Here is a 26,452-nt window from a genome sequence, read left to right on the forward strand (position 1 = left end):
CCTTTCCTTCTCTCTCTCCATCTGTCTCTTCCTTTCCTTCCTTCCTTCCTTCCTTCTCTCTCTCTCACTCTCTCTCTCTCCATCTGTCTCTTCCTTTCCTTGTCTCTCTCTCTCTTTCTCAATTCAATTCAATTCAATTCAAGGGCTTTATTGGCATGGGAAACATGTGTTAACATTGCCAAAGCAAGTGAGGTAGATAATATATAAAGTGAAATAAACAATAAAAATTAACAGTAGACATCACACATACAGAAGTTTCAAAACAATAAAGACATTACAAATGTCATATTATATATATATATATACAGTGTTTTAACAATGTACAAATGGTAAAGGACACAAGATAAAATAAATAAGCATAGAAATGGGTTGTATTTACAATGGTGCGTGTTCTTCACTGGTTGCCCTTTTCTCGTGGCAACAGGTCACAAATCTTGCTGCTTTGATGGCACACTGTGGAATTTCACCCAGTAGATATGGGAGTTTTTCAAAATTGGATTTGTTTTCGAATTCTTTGTGGATCTGTGTAATCTGAGGGAAATATGTCTCTAATATGGTCATACATTGGGCAGGAGGTTAGGAAGTGCAGCTCAGTTTCCACCTCATTTTGTGGGCAGTGAGCACATAGCCTGTCTTCTCTTGAGAGCCATGTCTGCCTACGGCGGCCTTTCTCAATAGCAAGGCTATGCTCGCTGAGTCTGTACATATTCAAAGCTTTCCTTAATTTTGGGTCAGTCACAGTGGTCAGGTATTCTGCCGCTGTGTACTCTCTGTGTAGGGCCAAATAGCATTCTAGTTTGCTCTGTTTTTTGTTAATTCTTTCCAATGTGTCAAGTAATTATCTTTTTGTTTTCTCATGATTTGGTTGGGTCTAATTGTGCTGCTGTCCTGGGACTCTGTAGGGTGTGTTTGTGAACAGAGCCCCAGGACCAGCTTGCTTAGGGACTCTTCTCCAGGTTCATCTCTCTGTAGGTGATGGCTTTGTTGTGGAAGGTTTGGGAATCGCTTCCTTTTAGGTGGTTATAGAATTTAACAGCTCTTTTCTGGATTTTGATAATTAGTGGGTATCGGCCTAATTCTGCTCTGCATGCATTATTTGGTGTTCTACGTTGTACACGGAGGATATTTTTGCAGAATTCTGCGTGCAGAGTCTCAATTTGGTGTTTGTCCCATTTTGTGAAGTCTTGGTTGGTGAGCGGACCCCAGACCTCACAACCATAAAGGGCAATGGGCTCTATGACTGATTCAAGTATTTTTAGCCAGATCCTAATTGGTATGTTGAAATTTATGTTCCTTTTGATGGCATAGAAGGCCCTTCTTGCCTTGTCTCTCAGATCGTTCACAGCTTTGTGGAAGTTACCTGTGGCGCTGATGTTTAGGCCAAGGTATGTATAGTTTTTGTGTGCTCTAGGGCAACAGTGTCTAGATGGAATTTGTATTTGTGGTCCTGGTGACTGGACCTTTTTGGAACACCATTATTTTGGTCTTACTGAGATTTACTGTCAGGGCCCAGGTCTGACAGAATCTGTGCATAAGATCTAGGTGCTGCTGTAGGCCCTCCTTGGTTGGTGACAGAAGTACCAGATCATCAGCAAACAGCAGACATTTGACTTCGGATTCTAGTAGGGTGAGGCCGGGTGCTGCAGACTTTTCTAGTGCCCGCGCCAGTTCGTTGATATATATGTTGATGAGGGTGGGGCTTAAGCTGCATCCCTGTCTAACCCCACGACCCTGTGTGAAGAAATTTGTGTGTTTTTGCCAATTTTAACCGCACACTTGTTGTTTGTGTACATGGATTTTATGATGTCGTATGTTTTACCCCCAACACCACTTTCCATCAGTTTGTATAGCAGACCCTCATGCCAAATTGAGTCGAAGGCTTTTTTGAAATCAACAAAGCATGAGAAGACTTTGCCTTTGTTTTGGTTTGTTTGGTTGTCAATTAGGGTGTGCAGGGTGAATACATGGTCTGTTGTACGGTAATTTGGTAAAAAGCCAATTTGACATTTCTCTCTCCATCTGTCTCTTCCTTTCCTTATCTCTCTCTCTCTCTCTCCATCTCTCTCTTCCTTTCCTTGTCTCTCTCTCTCTCTCCATCTCTCTCTTCCTTTCCTTGTCTCTCTCTCTCTTTCTCTCTCCATCTGTCTCTTCCTTTCCTTGTCTCTCTCTCTCTTTCTCTCTTCTCTCTCCATCTGTCTCTTCCTTTCCTTGTCTCTCTCTCTCTCTCTCTCCATCTGTCTCTTCCTTTCCTTGTCTCTCTCTCTTTCTCTCTCTCTCTCCATCTGTCTCTTCCTTTCCTTGTCTCTCTCTTTCTCTCTCCATCTGTCTCTTCCTTTCCTTGTCTCTCTCTCTCTCCATCTCTCTCTTCCTTTCCTTGTCTCTCTCTCTCTTTCTCTCTCCATCTGTCTCTTCCTTTCCTTGTCTCTCTCTCTTTCTCTCTCCATCTGTCTCTTCCTTTCCTTGTCTCTCTCTCTCTTTCTCTCTCCATCTGTCTCTTCCTTTCCTTGTCTCAAAATTGGCTTTTCACCCAAAAAATACTGGATTTCTTTCTTCATCTTTTATAGTTTCAAATTCTTTGTATTGAATTATAATTTTGGGAAATAAATATTCTCTTTGGTCTGAGTATTTGTCACAGTGTAATAGGAAATGCAGCTCTGTCTCTACCTCTCCCCTGGAGCAGAGTAAGCACAGCCTGTCCTCTCTGGGCAGCCAGGTTTGTCTGTGACGACCGGTCTCTATAGCCAGACTGTGCTCACTGAGTCTGTACCTAGTCAATGTTTTCCTCAGTTTTCTATCAGTCACAGTGGTCAGATAGTCTGCCACCATGTACTGTCTGTTTAGAGCCAAATAGCATTGAAGTTTACTTAGATTTTTTTGTGGTGTCTTTCCAATAGGTGATATATTTTTATTTTTGTTTTGTGATGATTTGGTTGAGCCAGATTTTCTGAGTGCTGTCCTGAGGCTCTATGGGGTTGGTTTGGGTTGGTGAACTCTCTCTCTCCATCTGTCTCTTCCTTTCCTTGTCTCTCAAATCAAATCCAATCAAATCAACTTTTATTTGTCACATACACATGGTTAGCAGATGTTAATGCGAGTGTAGCGAAATGCTTGTGCTTCTAGTTCCGACAATGCAGTAATAACCAACAAGTAATCTAACTAACAATTCCAAAACTACTGTCTTATACACAGTGTAAGGGGATAAAGAATATGTACATAAGGATATATGAATGAGTGATGGTACAGAGCAGCATAGGCAAGATACAGTAGCTGATATCGAGTACAGTATATACATATGAGATGAGTATGACCTCTCTCTCTCTCCATCGGTCTCTTCCTTTCCTTGTCTCTCTCTCTCTCTCCATCGGTCTCTTCCTTTCCTTGTCTCTCTCTCTCTCTCCATCGGTCTCTTCCTTTCCTTGTCTCTCTCTCTCTCCATCTGTCTCTTTTCCTTGTCTCTCTCTCTCATCTGTCTCTTCCTTTCCTTGTCTCTCTCTCTCTCCATCTGTCTCTTCCTTTCCTTGTATCTCCTTCTCCATCTGTCTCTTCCTTTCCTTGTATCTCTCTCTCTCCATCTGTCTCTTCTTTTCCTTGTATCTCTCTCTCTCCATCTGTCTCTTCCTTTCCTTGTATCTCTCTCTCTCCATCTGTCTCTTCCTTTCCTTGTATCTCTCTCTCTCTCCATCTGTCTCTTCCTTTCCTTGTATCTCTCTCTCTCCATCTGTCTCTTCCTTTCCTTGTATCTCTCTCTCTCTCTCCATCTGTCTCTTCCTTTCCTCTCTCTCTCTCTCCATCTGTCTCTTCCTTTCCTTGTATCTCTCTCTCTCTCCATCTGTCTCTTCCTTTCCTTGTATCTCTCTCTCTCTCCATCTGTCTCTTCTTTCCTTGTATCTCTCTCTCTCTCTCCATCTGTCTCTTCCTTTCCTTGTATCTCTCTCTCTCTCTCCATCTGTCTCTTCCTTTCCTTGTATCTCTCTCTCTCTCCATCTTCTCTCTCTCTCCATCTGTCTCTTCCTTTCCTTGTATCTCTCTCTCTCCATCTGTCTCTTCCTTTCCTTGTATCTCTCTCTCTCTCTCCATCTGTCTCTTCCTTTCCTTGTATCTCTCTCTCTCTCCATCTGTCTCTTCCTTTCCTTGTATCTCTCTCTCTCCATCTGTCTCTTCCTTTCCTTGTATCTCTCTCTCTCCATCTGTCTCTTCCTTTCCTTGTATCTCTCTCTCTCCATCTGTCTCTTTCCTTTCCTTGTCTCTCTCTCTCTCCATCTGTCTCTTCCTTTCCTTGTCTCTCTCTCTCATCTGTCTCTTCCTTTCCTTGTCTCTCTCTCTCTCCATCTGTCTCTTCCTTTCCTTGTATCTCTCTCTCTCTCTCCATCTGTCTCTTCCTTTCCTTGTCTTCTCTCTCTCCATCTGTCTCTTCCTTTCCTTGTATCTCTCTCTCTCCATCTGTCTCTTCCTTTCCTTGTATCTCTCTCTCTCTCTCTCCATCTGTCTCTTTTCCTTGTCTCTCTCTCTCATCTGTCTCTTCCTTTCCTTGTCTCTCTCTCTCTCCATCTGTCTCTTCCTTTCCTTTCTCTCTCTCTCTCCATCTGTCTCTTCCTTTCCTTGTCTCTCTCTCTCTCCATCTGTCTCTTTTCCTTTCTCTCATCTGTCTCTTCCTTTCCTTGTCTCTCTCTCTCTCCATCTGTCTCTTTTCCTTGTCTCTCTCTCTCTCTCTCTCTCCATCTGTCTTCTTCCTTTCCTTGTCTCTCTCTCTCTCTCTCCCATCTATTTTCCTTTCCTTGTCTCTCTCTCTCTCTCTCCCCATCTCTTTTCCTTTCCTTGTCTCTCTCTCTCTCTTTCTCTCCTTCTCTCTCTCTCTCTCTCTCCATCTGTCTCTTCCTTTCCCTGTCTCTCTCTCTCTCTTTCTCTCTCCATCTGTCTCTTCATTTCCTTGTCTCTCTCTCTCCCTTCCTTTCCTTGTCTGTCTCTCTCTCTCCATCTGTCTCTTCCTTTCCTTTCCTTGTCTGTCTCTCTCTCTCTCTTCCTTTCCTTGTCTCTCTCTTTCTCTCTCCATCTCTCTTCCTTTCCCTGTCTCTCTCTCTCTCTCTCTCTCTCTCTTCCTTTTCCTGTCTGTCTCTCTCTCTCTTCCTTTCCTTGTCTCTCTCTCTCTCTTTTTCCATCTGTCTCTTCCTTTCCTTGTCTCTCTCTTTCCTCTGCTGACTGAGGACGAACGGAAACATATCTGCTGCTCTGAGAGTTAGGCCTCCCGCTGGGTTTAGGCTGTGAACTGGGCTGCAGACAGACAGACAGACAGACAGACAGACAGACAGACAGACACACACTCCTATAGCTGCTGTCTGAGAAGAGGGTACACAAACACCACAGACTAGACTAGCAGATCCACTCCACACCTAGGGATAGCCTGGGAGCACAGTTATGGAGCACAGTTTCCACAAGCAGGCCAGCATGGTTAGTCACTCATGAAGTGATTGAGAGAGAGTGAGTCAGCTAGGCAGATAGAGGGGGAGAGTGTGATTGAGTCAATGGGTGCGTCTTCAATGTCACTCCCACTCTGATCCCTCCACTGTTCAGGCAGGCAGCCCGGAGGTCAGAGGTGGCTCCCTAATGATGTTTAGTCTCTTGTCTTCCTAATGTTTCACTCCTCTTCTTCTGTGTTACTGGCACAAAGAGATGCTCAGCTCCCGAAGGACTGGAAAAAGCACATAAACCACAGGGTGTATTGATCTAGAGAAACTTTGTTGTATCCTAGGTGACGTTCCGTACCAGGATTTACCAGTGAAACATCAATGACAGTCGGGTGTATTGATTTCTAGAGAAACGTTGTTGTTTCCTAGGTGACGTTCCGTACCAGGATCTACCACTGTAACATCAACAGTCAGGGTGTGATCTGTCTGGACATCCTGAAGGACAACTGGAGCCCCGCCCTCACCATCTCCAAGGTGCTGCTGTCCATCTGCTCCCTGCTCACTGACTGCAACCCTGGTGAGTGACACCCCTATCACCCATTCAGAGAGAGAGAGATTCTCTCTGAAAAAATCGAACAAAAATAATCCTTTGCAGTATCATCAACAGCAGACTCCAACATTTCCTCAGTGAAAACAATGTCCTGAGCAAATACAGTACGGCAGACCATGTATACACCCTGCACACCGTTCTTGACAAGCAATCAAACCAAAACCAAAGCAGTCTTTTCATGCTTTGTTGATTTCAAAAAAGCTTTTGAGTCAATGTGGCATGAGGGTCTGCTATGCAAATGAATGGAAATCTGTGTTGGGGGGGAAACATGTACACAAGCAACAAGTGTGCAGTTAAAATGGGCAATAAACATACAGACTTCTTTCCTTCGGGCCGTGGGGTGACACAGTACAGTGAACTCCAAAAGTATTGGGACAGTAACGTATTATTTTGTGCCCAATATAAATGAATGGTAAATAGTGTATTGTGTCATTTTGGAGTCAATTTTATTGTAAATAAGAATAGAATATATCTGAACACTTCTAATTAATGTGGATGCTACCATGATTACAAATAATCCTGAATGAATTGTGAGTAATGATGAATGAGAAAGTTACACGCACAAATATGTCATTTCTAAACGTTTCACCCGATATGGATGAACATACTCTCAAATGAAAGCTGACAGTCTACACTTTAAGCTCATAGTCATTGTATCATTTCAAATCCAAAGTACTCGAGTACAGGGCCAAAACAACAACAACAAATGTCACTGTTCCAATTATTTTGGAGCTCACTTTATATCAATGAATTAGCGAGGGCACTAGAACAGTCTGCAGCACCCGGCCTCACCCTACTAGACTCTGGTGCTTCTGTCCCCAACCAAAGAGGGCCTACAGCAGCACCTAGATGTTCTACACAGATTCTGTCAGACCTAGGGCCTGACAGTGAATCTCAGTAAGACCAAAAAAGGTCCAGTAGCCAGGACAACAAATACACATTCTGTCTAGACACTGTTGCCCTAGAGCACACAAAGAACTATACTATACCTACCTCGGCCTAAACATCAACACCACAGGTAACTTGTACAAGGCTGTAAACGACCTAAGATACAAGGCAAGAAGGGCCTTCTATGCCATCAAAAGGAACATAAAACAACATCCCAATTAGGATCTGGCTGAAAATACTTCAATCAGTTATAGAGGCCATTGCCTTCTATGGTTGTGAGGTCTGGGGTCCGCTCACCAACAAAGAATGTACACAATGGGACAAACACCCAATTGAGACTCTGTATGCAGAATTCTGCAAAAATGTACTTTTTATACAATGCAAAACCCCAAACAATGCATGCAGAGCATAATTAGGACTATACTCGCTTGTTATCAAAATCCAGAAAAGAGCTGTTAAATTCTACAGTTCCCTAAAACGATGCGATACCCACACATTCCACCACAAACCCTCACCTACGGAGAGATGAACCTAGAGAAGAGTCCCCTCAGCCAGCTGGTTCTGGGGCTCTGTTCACAAACACAAACAGACCCCACAGAACCCTAGGACAGTAACACAATTAGACCCAACTAAATTATGAGAAAGCAAAAGGAAAGATTTTTACACACAGGAAAGAATCAACCAGAAAACAGAGCACATTGTAATGCTATCTGGCCCTAAACAGAGAATACACAGTTGCAGAATTTCTGACCACTGTTACTGACCCCAAATTAAGAAAATGCTTGACTATGTACAGACTCAGTGAGCATAGCCTTGCTATTTAGAGAGGCTGCCATAGGCAGAGAAGACGGGCTATGTGCCCTCTGCCCACAAAATGAGGTGGAAACTGAGCTGCACTTCCTAACCTCCTGCTAAATGTATGACCACATTAAAGATGCATATTTCCCACAGACCACACAGACCCACAAAATGTTACATGTACACATAATATAGATAAAACAATAATGTGATCCTTTAAAAATATAATAACAGGGCAGTCGCTCAACCCTTCTCATAATCGGTCTGGTCATTATTTATCCCCCAGGCCCCTCCCCCCAGGCTCCCTCCCACACTGCATAGTGGGTTTGGCGCTGTCGCTGTGGACCAACCATGAGTCTAAATGCCCTTCCCACTGCCTCCCCGCGACCAACTCCCCCTCCTCCCCTTCTCTCCCCTGAATGTGTCTTTTTTCATGCTGTAGTAGGGGTCTAGAGGATCAATGGGATATTATGGGATATAGTTCATTAAAGAAGGAGAGAGCAGAATGACAGTTAATTAACCCTCGCAGGCTTAATAATTGTATATTTCCTGGCTGCCTGAGACGGGGTGCCACAAGGAGACCCTGTACGGTGCTCTGCAGCTCTAGTGTGTTTTCACTCCCGACCTGAACCTGGCTCTGCTGAGGCTGAGGCCCCACTGCTGCTTACTCAACTTGCACAAGGAGCTCGGCAGGGGGCCTGCCATTTGAATGAGTGTTTCACCTCCCTGAATACACCCCAGGTCAGAGTACTGTGATGATGTGTTGTAAAGGGAACCTGTCTCTGTCATCGTGCTTCGCCCTGCTGTCCTGTATTACTAGACAAACCTGCTGTGAACACTTGATTTAGATCTCTAAATGTCATATAATTATGGAGTATCCTACTTCAGATAAACTAGGCTTGATGACATGGCAAATTAATGGTTTTTTAAATGTGGGTTGTTAAAGGCTATAAAAATCAGAGTTAATGGTATGAAATGTATCTAAGTAGTTGGGGTGACCGTTGGGGTGACCGTTTCTCTGACTGTAGACAAACACCCAATGGATGTGATGAAATGTGATTTAATGGTGGTTAAAATACTCTAATCCATGTTGTTCTCCCTCCTCACAGCTGACCCTCTGGTAGGAAGCATCGCCACCCAGTACACAACCAACAGACCAGAGCACGACAGGATAGCCAAACAGTGGACCAAGAGATACGCCACATAGACGGACATCAAGGAGCTCCACCACCCTTCTCTGACCCACCTCCGCCACCCAAAATCTGTTGAGCACACCCATCCCTCGCCCCTCCGCTCCTAGACTGGTCCCAAATCTGTTTGTGCTGTATAGCCAACTCCTGTGGTCATTGCATGCCAAACAATGAATTATTAATGGCATGTTTGGCATGACAATGACATTTACATTTAGATTTTAGTCATTTAGTAGACACCCTTATCCAGAGCGACTTAGTTAGACCTTAGTAGTTGGCTATACAGCACAAACAGATTTGGGACAAAGCTACTAGCCCCTCTCTCTGAGCCCCACATGTGTGGAAGCACCTGACCTGATCCCCCCTCCTCATCACAGGCGGCTGGTGGCACCTTTATTGGGGAGGACGGGCTCATAGTAATGACTGGAACGAGTAAATAGAAATGTATCAAATGCATCAAACCCATGGATACCATGTGTTGTTAATGCCATTCCATTTACACCATTCCAGATATTATTATAAGCCGTCCTCTCCTCACCAGTCTCCTGTGCTCACACCTTCAGTCCCCCCCCACTACCCCTCCTCTGAGAACATGAACTTGATCGCTTCTTTTTTATATACAAAGAGTATATTGGATTTTTTTCCCCAATACACTGAATGTTGATATGGTCACGAAAAGCTTTAATACTGTTATTCTTGTTGTTGTTATTGTTTGTTGTTGTTATTATTAGTACATTGTTTATTGCATTATCATCCTAGGCCCTTTTTATGTGATTGATGAAAAATGCATTCTATTCTAGAGCATTCTAGATACATTCTATTGATACAGTCCATGCTGAGCGTTTTTGTTTAAGAGGTCATCTTCAGTTAGAGCCTGTCTGCAGAATTAGTGTTTACAGATGCAGAGTGGACCTTTTTCTATGATTGAATCACTTGTTGTTATTATTTTTCTGCCCCCAGAAGTTATTGCCATGACAGTAAGTCTGTCTGGATCTGTGTGTAGCTGGTCTTGCTGCTCACCTCCTGTGGTACTAGTCAGCTGGCAGTTGTTTGCTGTACATTTGCCTTGTGAGAATACATACTGATTGAATACTCAATTAAACACTGGTTGTAATGTTAACTCTGGCTTGGCTAATCTGTTGCTAATGTGCTCACTGTTTGTCTTCTTCACTGGGTTAACAGTTGGGGATTTCAATGCATAATCTATCATATTTAATGGTCATTAAAATATTAATATTATACACCCATTTTAGATGATTTATGTTATTTTCTCATGTCACATTTTAAAGCTCCACTGTCAAGAACATTTCCTTTTTATGTGATCAGTGATGAAAGTTAAAGCTACTGTTTGTTCAAGTTCAAAACTCTCATCTTGTCCCGTGTATTTTCATGACAAGTTTAAAAGCTCTTTGATAGCTGGCTGGCTGCCTCAAATACAGAGCTCTATTGAAGGATCTGCTGCTAATTCTACAATTCTGAGTCCCGACTAGTATAACTACGGCAGTTTAGTTCCTGACATTCCAGTCCCAAAATGTAGCCCCCTGCAACCGAATGGAACATCTGGATGCATCCCTTCACTCCTAATATGTTGCAGGTTTTCATGAAAGGATCCAGTCTGCCTGTGGAACAGCACCTGGAATACTGAACCCTGTGCAGCCTTGGCATTCCAAATGAAATGTTTGGTTTTGTGCTTTGTGGAGTCTTGTTTTGTGAAAATTATTTATTAGTTAAGAGTTCATCCATTATTAATTAGGCAGCAATGCTGCTTGTTATTGCTAATTACGACAATGGCCTCTCAGTCATTGTAGGCCTATTCCAATATAAACCAGCACCACATCCTCCCTCTTGCACATGGATTTCTCATCTCTCGCTAGAGAGACTGTTGCAGCATTAGTGGTGAGAAGAGAACTGATCCAGGATGAATTAGTAGAATCTTTGCCTTTTGACAGCCAGTGTTGAAAGGAGTGGAGTCGGGCCTTAACATTCTGTGTTTTGCTGCTGTAAATGATTTGGTGTAGGTTGGATCCTAATTCTTATTCGTCAAAGAGAAGCGGCAAAGTGTAGAGAGACCAGCAAAGGGATGTAATTATTGTTGACAGGCAGGGAATGGAAGGGGGACATTGGGACTCTACCTCCCCCACCTCCTCATCTTTACCCCACAGGGAGAAGAAGAATGATTATTGTTTCTGATGCAGAGCCTCATAACCTCACTGGTTCTCTTCCTCAACCCCCAGCTTGTCCTAAGAGACCAGGGCAGGGGGGATTGGTTGGTAAAGACAATACCACTTAAAGTCTTATTTCTCAACCTCTTTTTTGATGGGCTAGCTGCCAGTATGGTGTGTTCTTCCTCCTTTGAGGACAGTAAATCCCACAGGTTGTTGGTGTTGGTCAATGGGTTAATGTTAGGCTCAATCAGACCCTCTGACTGGAGAGGTTGACTGTTTGCCCTGTAGCCTACTGAACTCAAATGAACCATTTTAAGACTAATATTGGTCATGTTTACATTCAAAATGCAGCTCAGTGGACATTGTATGGACTGCCATCGTCACATTGAAGAAGCAAATACACCAGGTGAGTTCAGACGGTATAAAGCAGTAGCCTGCATGTACCTGCAAGTTAGCCTCTTCCGCTAGGTTATCCATTACCCTACATGGTCCATTTCTATCTGCAACAAGAGGATGCGTGCCAATTTAGCAGGAATGCTTTGCAATGCAGGAAACTTCATGTAGCCTAATATGACCATCATAAAGAAGAGATAAGAACATCTAATATTTCTGTCACCCTCTGCTGATTATTGGGAGTGTAGGTGGACTTCACTTTTACATGATGCATTGATAACATTATATATAGGCTTATGGTATCCACAATGGTCAGAATCATCTCACACCTCTTTGTTGCCCCCACCCCCCTTTCCAATTATAGAGTAGTGCTCAGCTAGCTCTCTCAATTTGACATTGTCATCGAGTGTGCCCAACCGAGACGGAATCCATTGCCCTGGATAACTCTAGCTTCGTCTGCTGCTGCCTCTGCACCCACACTTCCGCTCCGCGAGAGGCAAAAGGCACGCGTCCAGGCGACGGAGGCACTCACAGACACAAAGAAAGGTGGGCCTATCTAACACTAAATGCTTTTTTAAAATCGAGAAATACATATCTATATTGTATTGTTTGGCGCGTCTGAGGGATCGACATTTGGATCTCCACCGTGGATAGGTTATAGCCGTTGGGGTTGAAATTGAGGAAAACGGTCCGTCCTAAAGACTGGACTGAGATCAGCTTTAGCTGCCTATCGAGGGATGCCAATATAAAATCTAATTGTAAAACACATTGGCTTCGGTCTACAGATTCAACTAGTTTGGCATACATGTTCGGCATATTCTCGTATGGGTGATTTGAAGAGCATCTGATTTCAAAGTGAAAGTTTCATCAAGTCAACGAATGCTCAGTGGGAATGAAGAATGAGGAAGGTTCCCCAAACGAATGCGACATCGCCCAATACATTTTAGGCTACATTGGGCTATTTGATCAGTTGAGGAAATTAGGCTACAGGCTACCTCCTCGTCGTTCTTATTTTGCTGTAATGAAATGTAATCATTTCACAATAAGAGCGGAGTGGGCTCCTTTGTTGTAGCACAACTCAGCTAAAATAACGCTTCAGTGCAAACATTAGCTTTAGGTCAGTAGGCTAATCTGTTAGACTGGGGGTAATGGTTTGACGATAAACTCATGTTGAATTGTGTCTGTAAACCTATGAACACATCGTTGGTTGGAGCCTAACAACAATAGGCTAAAGGTCGTATTGATGGCGCTGGTTATTGATAGCCTACATTGAATATTTGCAGTGCTGCTGAAATGGGGGGGGATCTTAGGTGTATTTGTTGTTTTTCTGTGGCCTGAATGTTGCTTTTTGTTTTTGTCTGTACAGATCGGTATGTCGGATGAGGATTCGCGTGCCAGCATTAGTTCTTCTTCCTCAACTCATCAGCTGTTAGAAAAAAACGCGCCTAAGAAACGAGAAGAAAGCAAAGCCAGCATGAGCAAGACTTCCAAACTCCTCTCCACCAGCGCCAAAAGGTAAGGCTGTCAAAAAAATGCAACGTTTCACTGAGTTGATATTTTATAATACCGTAGCTCACTCGCGGCCACTTTTGTTACAATGTATCGTCTTGTCATTGACTGGCGCGTGTCACTATAGTGTTTAATTTACAGTGGACCATTTTCTGAATTCGGTTCTGTATATATAAATATGAACTTCCGAATAATGTTTTTTTTTGTTTACCGTTTTGAATATGTTCTTAACCTTCCTAGTGCATTGTTGTCAAACTGTAAATAGCCTATGATTCAATAGATGACTAACTTATTTGCATATTTATTTTCAGTGTTTATTGTGGTAAGACTAGAGGAAATAAAATAGACTGCACTGTGCCAGATTTTTTTATCTATAGTTATATTTGTCCTCATCCTGATTTACTGTCTGTCTTGATCCTTTGGTAAAATTAACATTCAGGATATTTTGAGTGTCTGCCGTGACAATGTATCTTGTTCCCTATTATTAATCTTCTGTTAGAATCAAGAAGGACTATGTGAGTGACCATTTTCATTTTTGTGCATTATTTCAGAATTCAGAAGGAGTTGGCTGACATTACTTTGGATCCGCCACCGAACTGCAGGTAGGCGCGTGTGTGTGTGATTTTAGCATGTAAATGTTGGTGGGGAAAACAACATTTTGGGGGGGTGGGGGGGGGTGCATGCTAGTAAAGCCACTACACAACTCTGAACAATAGATTAATTGCGCTATAACGGTGCACACAAACTGTTAGCGCCTACATAAAGCTGTCCCAACAGCAGTCCAAACACCTTACCACTGCTACACCTGGCTATCAGCGGAGCCTTGTCTGACAGCGAAACAGTTTATTCAGCCTCATTTACTGCCTTTTTAAAAACATAGCAGATATGGCTGACTTGCTTCAACAAATGTGGTTTCTACTGTCAATTGAGTTGCACAAACTATGGCATAAGTGGATGACAAGCGGATAAGAGGCAATCCGTAATTTTCGATTAAGACATTAATGAGCGAGCTAGAACGGACGTAGTCAAAATAACTATTTGTTCAGCACTTTTGAAATGTACAGTACCAGAATTCAGAACATGGGCCGTTCTTACAGTGTTCTCTCTGTACACCAAGTCAGAACTGTAGGATAAATAAAGGGGGCATAGAAGCAGACATTGAAGCATTTAGCTACACTCGCATTAACTCGCATTAACATCTGCTAACCATGTGTATGTGACAAACAAAATTTGATTTGAAAGCTCTTAAAATATTTGATGATTACATTTCTTTAAAACAGGTTATAGGCTTCATGTGCACCACCTAGTCAGAACAATAGGTGAAATTAAGAGGGGAAAATAGACCAAATTATTAGGGTGAGGCATATGGGCTACTAACAGCTTACTACACAACATACTTAATATTACTTTCTTAGCTACAGTATATATATCTCCCCAGCATATTACATAATTTATACAGCAGTATAAAATACATTTTTGGACTCACCATGTGCTGTGCCCACTTGAACAGGAAGGTGGCGCGGCGGTTCTTCATGGGCAAATTTTGTCATCAAAGTCTGGCATTCTCTGGATTTATGGTGCTTTCATGACAACTGGGAACTCTGAAAAAAACAAGGTCGAATCACAATGACATCAGTGATCTTCAGGTCTAGAAAGAGGTCTGAGTTTCCGACTTACATTTCCGAGTTGGATGACCGTACAAAACGTATTTTGCCAGTCGGAGCCAGTTTTTTTTCCTGAGTTCCCAGTTGTCTTGCACTCACTGAAGTCAGATTTCCCAGTTATGAGTTAAGTTGTTTTTTTAGAAATCATGCTCGATTGACAGCATGGCCAATGTTGAATGTTTATCATTGGAAGACCCTTTAAACCCAGAATTGGGACCATAAATCCACTCAACCCACTCCACTGAAGAGTAGGCTAGTGATTGCTTTGAAATGCTTGCAGTTAGCCACTGATTCCTTCCAAACCACTCATTGTTGAATTTGCTATTTCCAACTTGTTGTGTAATGTTTATGTCCAATGGCCGAGGAGCACCGATACGTTTTATCTATAATTTCTCTTCATATGACAAGGATCAAAAAGGATTTGCCAGTAGATTGTCGACTTTGATGGTGACTGCTAGCTAAGATTTTATAAGTATGATGTCCAATCAAAGCTACTGTAGATATAATGTGATTTGACGTCATTTTATCTGTGGCCAATGACCTTGAGCCTTCTTGGATGGGCACTTCTAATGTAACTCTATGGCAGCACCCAAGGGGCTTGAATTTTTCGACCTCTGGCCTTAGATTTGCCGGTGACTTAGTGTCCCCATGAGTGACAGAACATTGAGCCAATCCCGGCGCAATTAGAGAACATTACTAACCCCTACGCTCCGTATTTTCAGAGGCATGATGCACACAGTTCTTCTGACATGCATCCTGGAAGGCCAGTAAAGTGGGAGAGAAGAGATGTGCTACACACACACACACACACACACACACACACACACACACACACTCTCTCTAGAGAGACAGGAGATGTACAAGCAGTTCCTTGTCGTGTGTTATTGAACCTTGAAGGCCACTGAGGGAGTTAATCTCTGTATGTATATCTTCAATGAGGTCAGAATTTATGCTCACCTGCTGACAAGCTGCTGTGCTGCGGTCAGTCTACACTTGCCAGTCTACACACACTTAGGGAACTGTGGGTCATGATGATCCTGTCTAGACCCTGAGAAGTGAGCTGATTACATGTTGGCGCAGCTCTCCAGACCACCAGTTGGACACACATACAAACCAGTTCCAAAACAGACATTTAGCTAGCTGATGACCCTGGCATATGACTGCTATGGATTTGGCAGAGGCTGGCTCACTCAACATGTCAGAGAGTAATGGCATGTTTTGAGACAGGAGCTTTGTGCTCTGCAGCTGGAAAGGACCATGAAGGAAGGAATCCTATTTGACTGACTCTAGTCATTCTATCCATTGGTGGGTTTTGTGGCCTGCTCTAGTCTAGTGTAGTGGGCTACTATGGTGCTGCTGTGGTATTGGAAAGTGGAAGGAGCTCTGGTTAATCCAGAGGGATTATGGGGGTTTATAACCACATCACCACGTGTTGCCCAGATGCTTGGAACCCAGTGAACTAAAGAGGGGGTTTTGGGGGGGCTGACCCAGTGAACTAAAGAGGGGGTTTTGGAGGGGCTGACCCAGTGAACTATGTTCCAACCAGACATTCTGCTGCCACCTTAGTGACTTGACGGTTGTGTCATAGAATGGAAGTAATTGAGTGAACCATGCTTGTGTGACGAGTCGCCTTGCCTGAGACCTGAAGACGGGCATTAGCTTCTTGAGTTAATGCCTAGGCTTTAGCTCATCAGACTAGTACAGTCTTATGGCTCGGAGTGACAATGTGAAAACATCCAAGCCAGCCCAGTATGCCTACAGTGCAGGTAGTGAGTGTGAAAAGGATATTTGTGGCCTTGGACCTATCTTTAGATACACTATACATTCTTTGCACGAGGGAATTTATATAGTGGTTTAGTCAGTAGTTTTCATTAATCTATCAGTTGGTTTTCCTGAACTGGATGTTTTCTGCCATAGCAAGCATGTCATGTTTTCTGGCCACTACATGGCAAGTTCCTCAGATGACATTCATCAAAAGCTAATTATACTTGACACGGGGAATGCCACACACACACTCCAGCCTTGTTCTATTTTTAAATGGTCTTGTGTCGTCATAGTGCTAACATCACACACTCGTTTCCTTCTCCCTCCCCCTCACATGCTCTCTCCCTCCCCCTCACATGCTCTCTCCCTCCCCCTCACATGCTCTCTCCCTCCCCCCTCACATGCTCTCTCCCTCCCCCTCACATGCTCTCTCCCTCCCCCCTCACATGCTCTCTCCCTCCCCTCACATGCTCTCTCCCTCCCCCTCACATGCTCTCTCCCTCCCCCTCACATGCTCTCTCCCTCCCCCTCACATGCTCTCCCCCCCCCTCACATGCTCTCTCCCTCCCCCTCACATGTTCTCTCTCCCTCCCCCTCACATGTTCGCTCTCCCTCCCCCTCACATGTTCTCTCTCCCTCCCCCTCACATGTTCTCTCTCCCTCCCCCCTCACATGTTCTCTCTCCCTCCCCCTCACATGTTCTCTCTCCCTCCCCCCACATGTTCTCTCCCCCTCCCCCTCACATGTTCGCTCTCCCTCCCCCTCACATGTTCGCTCTCCCTCCCCCCCTCACATGTTCTCTCTCCCTCCCCCTCACATGTTCTCTCTCCCTCCCCCTCACATGTTCTCTCTCCCTCCCCCTCACATGTTCTCCCTCCCCCTTCACATGTTCTCTCTCCCCCTCACATGTTCTCTCCCTCCCCCTCACATGTTCTCTCCCTCCCCCTCACATGTTCTCTCCCTCCCCTCTCACATGTTCCCCCTCCCCCTCACATGTTCTCTCCCTCCCCCTCACATGTTCTCTCCCTCTCCCCCTCACATGTTCTCTCCCTCCCCCTCACATGTTCTCCCCTCCGCTCTCTCTCCCCCCCCTCACATGCTCTCTCTCCCTCCCCCTCACATGCTCTCTCTCCCTCCCCCTCACATGCTCTCTCTCCCTCCCCCTCACATGCTCTCTCCCTCCCCCCCTCACATGCTCTCTCTCCCTCCCCCTCACATGCTCTCTCACCCCCTCTCTCCCTCCCCCTCACATGCTCTCTCTCCCTCCCCCTCACATGCTCTCTCTCTCCCCCTCGCATGTTCTCTCCTCCCTCCCCCTCGCATGTTCTCTCCTCCCTCCCCCTCACATGTTCTCTCCTCCCTCCCCCTCACATGTTCTCTCCTCCCTCCCCCTCACATGTTCTCTCCTCCCTCCCCCTCACATGCTCTCTCCTCCCTCCCCCTCACATGCTCTCTCCTCCCTCCCCCCTCACATGCTCTCTCCTCCCTCCCCCTCACATGCTCTCTCTCCCCCCTCACCCCCTCCCCCACATGCTCTCTCCCCCCCTCACATGCTCTCTCTCCCTCCCCCTCACATGCTCTCTCACCTTCATTTGTTTCCTTAGCTGCTCTTTGGCTACTACTCCCTTGCACTTTTTTTTCTAGCACTTGTTTTCCTTTCTTTGACAAACACACTCTCCCTCCCTGTCCCTCCCTTCAGGATGTAGCCCCTGGGTGTCTGGCCTTGCGGTGGCGTCTCATTGGATTCTTGACATTCTCAGAGTTAAGGCTCATGATAGTAATTGAACATTGAAAGCTTGGTGTGTGTGTGTGTGTGACTGCTCTGTGACTGGGATAGTGGTCAAAAAAACAAATATGAAATGTTGTTTTACAAGGTCAGCCATAGTAGTACGGCACCCCTGGCGCAAACTAGCGTTAAGCGCCTTGCTCAAGGGCACATGGACAGCTTTTTCACCTTGTTGGCTCGGGTATTTGAGCCAGTGACCTTTTGGTTACTTGCCCAATGCTCTCACCGCTAGGCTACCTGCCGCCCTAAGCTTGCAGAACCTGGTATTCCCAGGCAGTTTTCCATCCAAGTACTAACCAGGCCCGACCCTGCTTACCTTCCTAGATCAGATGAGAAGAGAAAACAGTGGGTTCCAATTGTGTTCTTACTGCCTCTTACTCACCCCCTCACTCTCACCCCCCTCACTGTGTAGCCCCAGCATTGACTGCTGGCTAATGAGTGTTGTGTCTGTGTGTGTGCTTCTAAAGGTGTTTTCACTTCAGGAAGCGTGCCAGTAGTTATTGTAAGCCATCTGAGGTGCTTGTGATTCTTTGTTTACTCCCTCTAGTGTACTCTGAGCTAATGTTTAGAGTGAGAGATTGCGAGCCAAGGATTTTTTTCTCCTCTTGACACAAAATGGAGTGTTACTGTTCCAGAGTGTTGAAGTTGTTGTATGTGTGACTGTGATGGCTGCTGTCTAAGTCTCTGTAAAGCTTTTCATATCTCTAAAAAGGACTCCCCACTGGGGAGGAAGTGTCTAGCCCATGCTGTGTTGTTAGCGAGCGTTAAAAACCCAAAGTACTGCTGCTACCTACTGTACCTCTGAGCTGGTATTTCTGAAAGGAGTTGTGTTTATTCGGGAGTCATGATCATTGGAGTGGGACCCAGTGTTGGGATAATGGAGGCTGTTTTGCTTGCTGTGTTCATGGTCCGTTGGGAAAGTGTTGCCTTATTTTATTTAGTTAACCTTTATTTTGACAGGGAGTCAATATTGAGACCAAGGTCTGTTTTCCAGAAGAGCCCTGTTTAGCACAACAACACATTAAAACACATGAGTTGTTTTTTAATCGCTTTAGTACAATACTGAACAAAAATATAAACGCTACATGAAACAATTTCAAATATTTTACTGAGTTACAATTCATATAAGGAACTCGGATAATTGAAATGAATTCATTAGGCCCCAATCTATGGATGTCACATGACTAGTAATACAGATATGCATCTGTTGGTTACAGATGAAAAAAAAAATAATAATTAAAGGTAGGGGCATGGATTAGAAAACCAGTTAGTATCTGGTGTGACCACCATTATGCAGTGCGACACATCTCCTTCGCATAGAGATGATCAGGCTGTTGATTGTGGCCTGTGGAATGTTGTCCAACTCTTCAATGGCTGTGCCAAGTTGCTGGATATTGGCGGTAACTGGAACACGGTGTCGTACATGTCGATCCAGAGCATCCAAACATGCTCAATGGGTGGCATGTCTGATGAGTATGTATGCAGGCCATGGAAGAACTGGGACATTTTTAGCTTCCAGGAATTGTGTACCGACCCTTGCGACATGGGGCCCATGCATTATCATGCTGAAACATGAGGTGATGGTTGCAGATGACTGGCACGACAATTGCCATTAAAATGTCCATCAATAAAATGCCCATACCATAACCCCACCGCCACCATGGGGCACTTGTTCACAACGTCAGCAAAAATCAGCAAACCTCTCACCCACGCAACACCATACACGTGGTCTGGGGTTGTGAGGCCGGTTCAAATTACGTACTGCCAAATTCTCTAAAACAATGTTGGAGGCTTATTGTAGAGAAATTAACATTAAATTATCTGGCAACAGCGCTAATGGACATTCCTGCAGTCAGCATGCCATTGTGCAGTCCCTCAATATAGACATCTGTGGCATTGTGTAGTGTGACAAATCTGCACATTTTAAGAGTGGACTTTTTTTTGTACCCAGCACAAGGTGCATCTGTGTGATGATCATGCTGTTTAATCAGCTTCTTGATATGACACACCTGTCAGGTGGATGGATGATTTTGGCAAATGAGAAATGCTCACTAACAGGGATGTAAACTAATTTGTGCACAATTTGAGAGAAATAAGCTTTTTATGCGTCTGGGATATTTTACTTCAGCTCATGAAACATGAGACCAACACATTACATGTTGCGTTTTATATTTTTCTTCAGTATATATATTTTCACTGCAGTACCTATATAGACCCATAGGGAGCCTATAGACCCCGGTTGTATACCCCTGCCCTAGAGGCACCAATTCCGTCAATTTTAAAGGGCATTGGCGATCATTCCACATGTAAGGTGCAAAAAAAACAAAAAGCAGTTGGACCCAACTCAGTGGAACTGGAAGGGATCTCCAGAGATGGCCATCCCTGAGGCCGGGTCTGGTATCTCGTACTTCTAGAAGTTAACAATGAAGTAAGATACTGAGGAAGTATCTTACTTCATTGTTAAAGCAGGAGGGCTTTATAAACTAGAGTGCAACGCATCGATCTACGAGACTTCAAAGAGGGCCAGCCTATTGCCCGTAATAAAATGTAGTGCGCTATGATAAACTGTCCATTGGCTTCAATACAGTGGCAGCTGTATTCATAATCCTATACACAATATCCCCATAGTCTATAATAATATGAATGTCGACTGAATTATTTGTATTCTCCTATTTAATGAAAGGCATGACCTATTCCTATAAAATCTCTGAATGAAGAAAACAGCCTTGAAGCATTCCCATTACTCCTGGAATGCTTGGTAAATATTATCTTTACGTTACTGAAAAGAAGGTTCACTCACAGGCCGATTACCCCCCCCAAAAAATATTAGATATTATTCTATGTATACTGCATCTCTGTGCGATTGCCATTATCAGGAATGGGTAGTGTGTCTTCAGTCTTTCAGCCGCTCTGTTGAAGTGGCATCATTATGCTATCTATTTTGTTATGACAGCCTAGTGTACATTGCACTGTTTCTGGTTAGTGCTATATAAAGAGGTAGTGCTAGCAGCTGCTAATGGGTTCGAGATGATGTGATGACACATAAAGAGGACAGTATCTGCACTTAGACATATCCCTGGCAAGCCAAGGTGTCAAGTGAGAGTTGAGATACAGACTGAAGTCAGGAGTTGCATGCATTATGCTGGCCCCTGATACAACTGGCCTGTACTCTCACAGGGATGACCATTTATATTTACACTTGGAAGATTATCCCCTGTTGTTTGCAAAAAGAGTCCAAATAAACAAACAAGACACAGTATCACAGAAGTAAACAAAAGCGTTTTGGAGAATCAGAAAAAGCTGTTATTCCACTTGTTACCTGACTGATGCATTGAGTGTAGACATTTTGATGGTTCTTCATCACAAACACAGTCTCCCAGCTGAAATGTGGACTGATCTTGCCCCACCTTTCCTTTCTCTCTGTCTGTATCCTTTCTGAGGTCAGAAAAGAAGCCCCTGCCTGTTATTGAACTGAATGACAACACAACAGTGACTATTAGTGTGGCATATTGAACTGAACGACTACATTGACTGCAGCATGCCATATCACCCCTGCCGGGAACACTACGTGACATTTGTCTGTTGGGGTGGAGAACAGACTCTCTTCTGTGGCTCTGCTGTGTATCACACACATCTGTTGTCAGGCAGAGAAACCACACAGGCTGGATGTTTTCATGTGAAATGATACAATACTTCTATATACAGATTTTTGGCATAGAATTAGGATCTGTATTTTAGGCTGACACTATCCTGTGTTTTTGGCATAGAATTAAGTACTGTATTTTATACAGAGACTGTCCTGTGTTTTTGGCATAGAATTAAGTACTGTATTTTATACAGAGACTGTCCTGTGTTTTTGGCATAGAAATAAGTACTGTATTTTATAAAGAAACTGTCCTGTGTTTTTGGCATCAAAGTATTTTTGGGGGGTGATAGGCATAAAATTAAGTGTTATGTTTTCACATTGATTTCTAATTAGCTTTGCTGTTAGCATCAATGCAAAACATGCATTTTGGTCGATGAGTAATGACAAGGCGTTTTTCGTCGTAGACTATTTCTGTGTTTACATTACTCAATACTGGTGGGTGGCGTTAATCCAGTGGACTATCAGAAGCTCCATTCAACCCCTGTCAACTTGTCTTATGTCACTGAGCAAATAAACTGCATAGCACTATAGCTTTGTTTTGGTTTTACTACGAGGCGATGACCTGACTCGTGGCAGGTTGCGCTGGTAATGAGCTACATCGATAATGCTGTGGATTATATATATTAATATATATATATATATAAGGAATTATTATTACAATGATGCCTACATTTCAGTTTTTCTGTTTTCTGATACACAAGTATTAGCATTTTAATGTGTTAGTTAACCTTCACTTTTGTGAGCTAGTTATTAGTTTGAGATCAGATATTTTAAAAGCCTCAATCTCTATAAATCATATAGCCTGTGTGTTTGTATGTTCTACAGAGAAACCAAGTGTAAAGCACTATATTATTGCATTCCTTCATCACATTCTGTCATCTTGTCTTTCACCCTTCATTTCTCCAATGCCATGAAACAGTGCAATGTACCTATGTTGCCTGTTTGTGTGTTTGCAGTGCGGGTCCAAAAGGAGACAACATCTATGAGTGGAGATCCACCATCCTGGGACCACCAGGCTCTGTATACGAGGGAGGAGTCTTCTTCCTAGATATCGCCTTCACACCAGACTACCCCTTCAAACCACCCAAGGTAAAGACTCCAGTCAAAACAACTCAAACAATGAATAGAACACTCCTCGATTACACAGCTTTGTAGGCTACCACTTTCTCACTAGAGAAGGGAACTTGTTATTGCAAAGTTGACCGCTGGAGGGAGCGATTGCACTTGGATGTTATTGAAATGCAGGGTCTCTAGTTCTTTCTGCAAATTGCAAACAGTTAATGGTCAATTTAACCAAACCAACCAACCAAACCAGACTCCAAAGGCTTGAATAGAAATGTGGCTTCCATGATTAGACTGAGTTTCCATCCTCCAAGCATTGTTGAGCAGATTATTTTGGTGTTTCTTTCAGGATCTACCAGTGTAACGTCAATAACAGTCAGGGTGTATTGATCTAGAGAAACTTAGTTGTTTCCTTGTATTTACTGCCTGGCTGTGCACAGGGCTTCATACAGACAGACAGACAGACACACGCACTCCTATAGCTGCTGTCTGAGAACAGGGTACACAAACACCACAGACTAGACTAGCAGATCCACTCCACACCTAGGGATAGCCTGGGAGCACAGTTATGGAGCACAGTTTCCACAAGCAGGCCAGCATGGTTAGTCACTCATGAAGTGATTGAGAGAGAATGAGTCAGCTAGGGAGATAGAGGGGGAGAGTGTGATTGAGTCAATGGGTGCGTCTCCAATGTCACTCCCACTCTGATCCCTCCACTGTTCAGGCAGGCAGCCCGGAGGTCAGAGGTGGCTCCCTAATGATGTTTAGTCTCTTGTCTTCCTAATGTTTCACTCCTCTTCTTCTGTGTTACTGGCACAAAGAGATGCTCAGCTCCCGAAGGACTGGAAAAAGCACATAAACCACAGGGTGCATTGATCTACAGTTTGTCAGAGGTTTACATGCACCTTAGCCAAATATATTTAAACTCAGTTTTTCACAATTCATGACATTTAATCCTAGTAAAAATTCCTGTCTTAGGTCAGTTAGGATCACCACTTTATTTTAAGAATGTGAAATGTCAGAATAATAGTAGAGAGAATGATTCATTTCAGCTTTTATTTCTTTCATCACATTCCAAGTGGGTCAGAAGTTTACATACACTCAATTAGTATTTGGTAGCATTGCCTTTAAATTGTTTAACTTGGGTCAAATATTTCGGATAGCCTTCCACAAGCTTCCCACAATAAGTTGGGTGAATTTTGGCCCATTCCTCCTGACAGAGCTGGTGTAACTGAGGCAGGTTTGTAAGCCCTCCTTGCTCACACACGCTTATTCAGTTGTGCACACAAATTTTCGGTGGGATTGAGGTCAGGGCTTTGTGATGGCCACTCCAATACCTTGACTTTGTTGTCCTTAAGCCATTTTGCCACAACTTTGGAAGTATGCTTGGGGCCATTGTCCATTTGGAAGACCCATTTGCGACCAAGGTTTAACTTCCTGACTGATGTCAAGATGTTGCTTCAATATATCCACATAACTTTTCTACCTCATGATGCCATCTATTTTGTGAAGTGCACCAGTCCCTCCTGCAGCAAAGCACCCACACAACATGATGCTGCCACCCTCGTGTTTCACTGTTGGGATGATGTTCTTCGGCTTGCAAGCCTACCCCTTTTTCCTCCAAACGTAACGATGATCATTATGTCCAAACAGTTCAATTTTTGTTTCATCAGACCAGAGGACATTTCTCCAAAAAGTCTGATATTTGTCCCCATGTGCAGTTTCAAACCGTAGTCTGGCTTTTTATGGCGGTTTTGGAGCTGTGGCATCTTCCTTACTGAGTGGCCTTTCAGGTTATGTCGATGTAGGACTCGTTTTACTGTGGATTTAGGTACCTGTTTCCTCCAGCATCTTCACCAGGTCCTTTGCTGTTGTTCTGGGATTGATTTGCACTTTTCGCACCAAATTACGTTCATCTCTAGGAGACAGAACGCGTCTCCTTCCTGAGCGGTATGACGGTTGCGTGTTCCCATGGTGTTTATGCTTGCGTACTATTGTTTGTACAGATGAACGTGGTACCTTCAGGCGTTTGGAAATTGCTCCCAAGAATTAACCAGACTTGTGGAGGTCTACAATTATTTTTCTAATGTCTTGGCTGATTTCTTTTGACTTTCCCATGATGTCAAGCAAAGAGGCACTGAGTTTGAAGGTAGGCCTTGAAATACATCCACAGGTACACCTCCAATTGACTCAAATTATGTCAATTAGCCTATCAGAAGCTTCTAAAGCCAGACATAATTTTCTGGACTTTTCCAAGCTGTTTATAGGCACAGTCAACTTAGTGTATGTAAACTTCTGACCCACTGGAATTGTGATACAGTGAAATAATCTGTCTGGAAACAATTGTTGGAAAAATGACTTGTCATGCACAAAGTAGATGTCCTAACTCACTTGCCAAAACTATAGTTAACAAGAAATTTGTGGAGTGGATGAAAAACAAGTTTTAATGACTATGTGTATGTAAACTTCTGACTTCAACTGTAGATTAACTGTGTTGTATCCTAGGTGACGTTCCGTACCAGGATTTACCAGTGTAACACCAATGACAGTCGGGTGTATTGATTTCTAGAGAAATGTTGTTTCCTAGGTGACATTCCGTACCAGGATCTACCACTGTAACATCAACAGTCAGGGTGTGATCTGTCTGGACATCCTGAAGGACAACTGGAGCCCCGCCCTCACCATCTCCAAGGTGCTGCTGTCCATCTGCTCCCTGCTCACTGACTGCAACCCTGGTAAGAATTAAGACACCATATACTACTGTAATGCGTGTTCAATTTAAATGAATTAATTACAGTGGCTGATTTGACGAGCATGGTAGTCTTATTTCAAACATTGTCATGTGGAATTCCATGTGTATACGTGCTGGCTGGTCAAAGCTATAGTTGATGCCTTATCTATAACTCTGTTATCTCCACCCCTCACAGCTGACCCTCTGGTAGGAAGCATCGCCACCCAGTACACAACCAACAGACCAGAGCACGACAGGATAGCCAAACAGTGGACCAAGAGATACGCCACATAGACACACAGGACTGGGTCGTATTCATTAGGGACTGAAACGGGGAGGAACTACTTGGAATTGTCCAATAAGAAACGTTCATTTCTGTTTCCCATTGCAAAACGTTTTCTGTTGCATGTCCTAATGACTACAATCCGGGGCAACATGAGGGGGAGGTGTCGTCTTTCTGGGATGACTCGGGGACTGTCAGGTTGGGGGAAACGGGAGCTTGGAGACTAGGGAAGGATTTTTCTTGAAATTTGTCTTATCTCCTGATATTTTGTTCATGGTCTTTAAGTTCTCGGCCCGTATATTATAATGAAGATTTTGGTAATAATGCTTTTCAATGTTTCCTTAACGTTCTGTAAATGATTTTTTTGCTAATTGTACTACGAAATGAAATTAATTTGAAATTGTTGGACTGCTTGTATAAAGGTGTGACACTGGTTTTCTGGTAGAATTCCTAATCTCATGTCAACGTGAATTTCACATAATAAAGTAACCGTTGGTGTAAGAGCTCTTGCATATCTATCATTTCATCTGCTATAACATATTGCTGAAACATTGGTATTTA

The 26,452-nt window shown here is 43.7% G+C and overlaps 2 protein-coding genes across 3 annotated transcripts in view; both read left to right on the forward strand.

Moving 5' to 3' along the window:
- LOC112229629 (ubiquitin-conjugating enzyme E2 E2-like) overlaps positions 1 to 10,008 on the forward strand; it is a 51,375-nt gene extending 41,367 nt beyond the window's left edge. For both annotated transcript variants that reach the window (XM_042310528.1, XM_042310527.1), the window contains exons 5-6: positions 5,832 to 5,979; positions 8,808 to 10,008. In XM_042310528.1, coding sequence (XP_042166462.1) covers positions 5,832 to 5,979; positions 8,808 to 8,905 — 246 coding nt within the window. In that variant the 3' untranslated portion in view covers positions 8,906 to 10,008. The remainder of the gene's footprint in view (positions 1 to 5,831; positions 5,980 to 8,807) is intronic.
- Positions 10,009 to 11,837: 1,829 nt separating this feature from the next.
- LOC112229310 (ubiquitin-conjugating enzyme E2 E1) lies at positions 11,838 to 26,394 on the forward strand. Its single transcript, XM_042310529.1, has 6 exons — positions 11,838 to 11,992; positions 12,813 to 12,961; positions 13,507 to 13,557; positions 22,772 to 22,904; positions 25,465 to 25,612; positions 25,805 to 26,394. The coding sequence occupies exons 2-6, from the start codon at positions 12,819 to 12,821 to the stop codon at positions 25,900 to 25,902; spliced, it is 573 nt and encodes a 190-aa protein (XP_042166463.1). The 5' UTR covers positions 11,838 to 11,992; positions 12,813 to 12,818; the 3' UTR covers positions 25,903 to 26,394.
- The last annotated feature ends 58 nt before the right edge of the window (positions 26,395 to 26,452 follow it).

The sequence above is a fragment of the Oncorhynchus tshawytscha genome, linkage group LG31 (genome assembly GCF_018296145.1).
Source record: "Oncorhynchus tshawytscha isolate Ot180627B linkage group LG31, Otsh_v2.0, whole genome shotgun sequence".
Taxonomy (NCBI): domain Eukaryota; kingdom Metazoa; phylum Chordata; class Actinopteri; order Salmoniformes; family Salmonidae; genus Oncorhynchus; species Oncorhynchus tshawytscha.

Excerpts from the sequence above, each read along its gene's own strand:
- LOC112229310 (XM_042310529.1), top strand. The coding sequence starts at position 12,819 with ATGTCGGATGAGGATTCGCGTGCCAGCATTAGTTCTTCTTCCTCAACT. Across the intron at positions 22,905-25,464 it reads ACCCCTTCAAACCACCCAAG|GTGACATTCCGTACCAGGAT; the intron begins GTAAAGACTCCA and ends GTTGTTTCCTAG. Across the intron at positions 25,613-25,804 it reads GCTCACTGACTGCAACCCTG|CTGACCCTCTGGTAGGAAGC; the intron begins GTAAGAATTAAG and ends CACCCCTCACAG.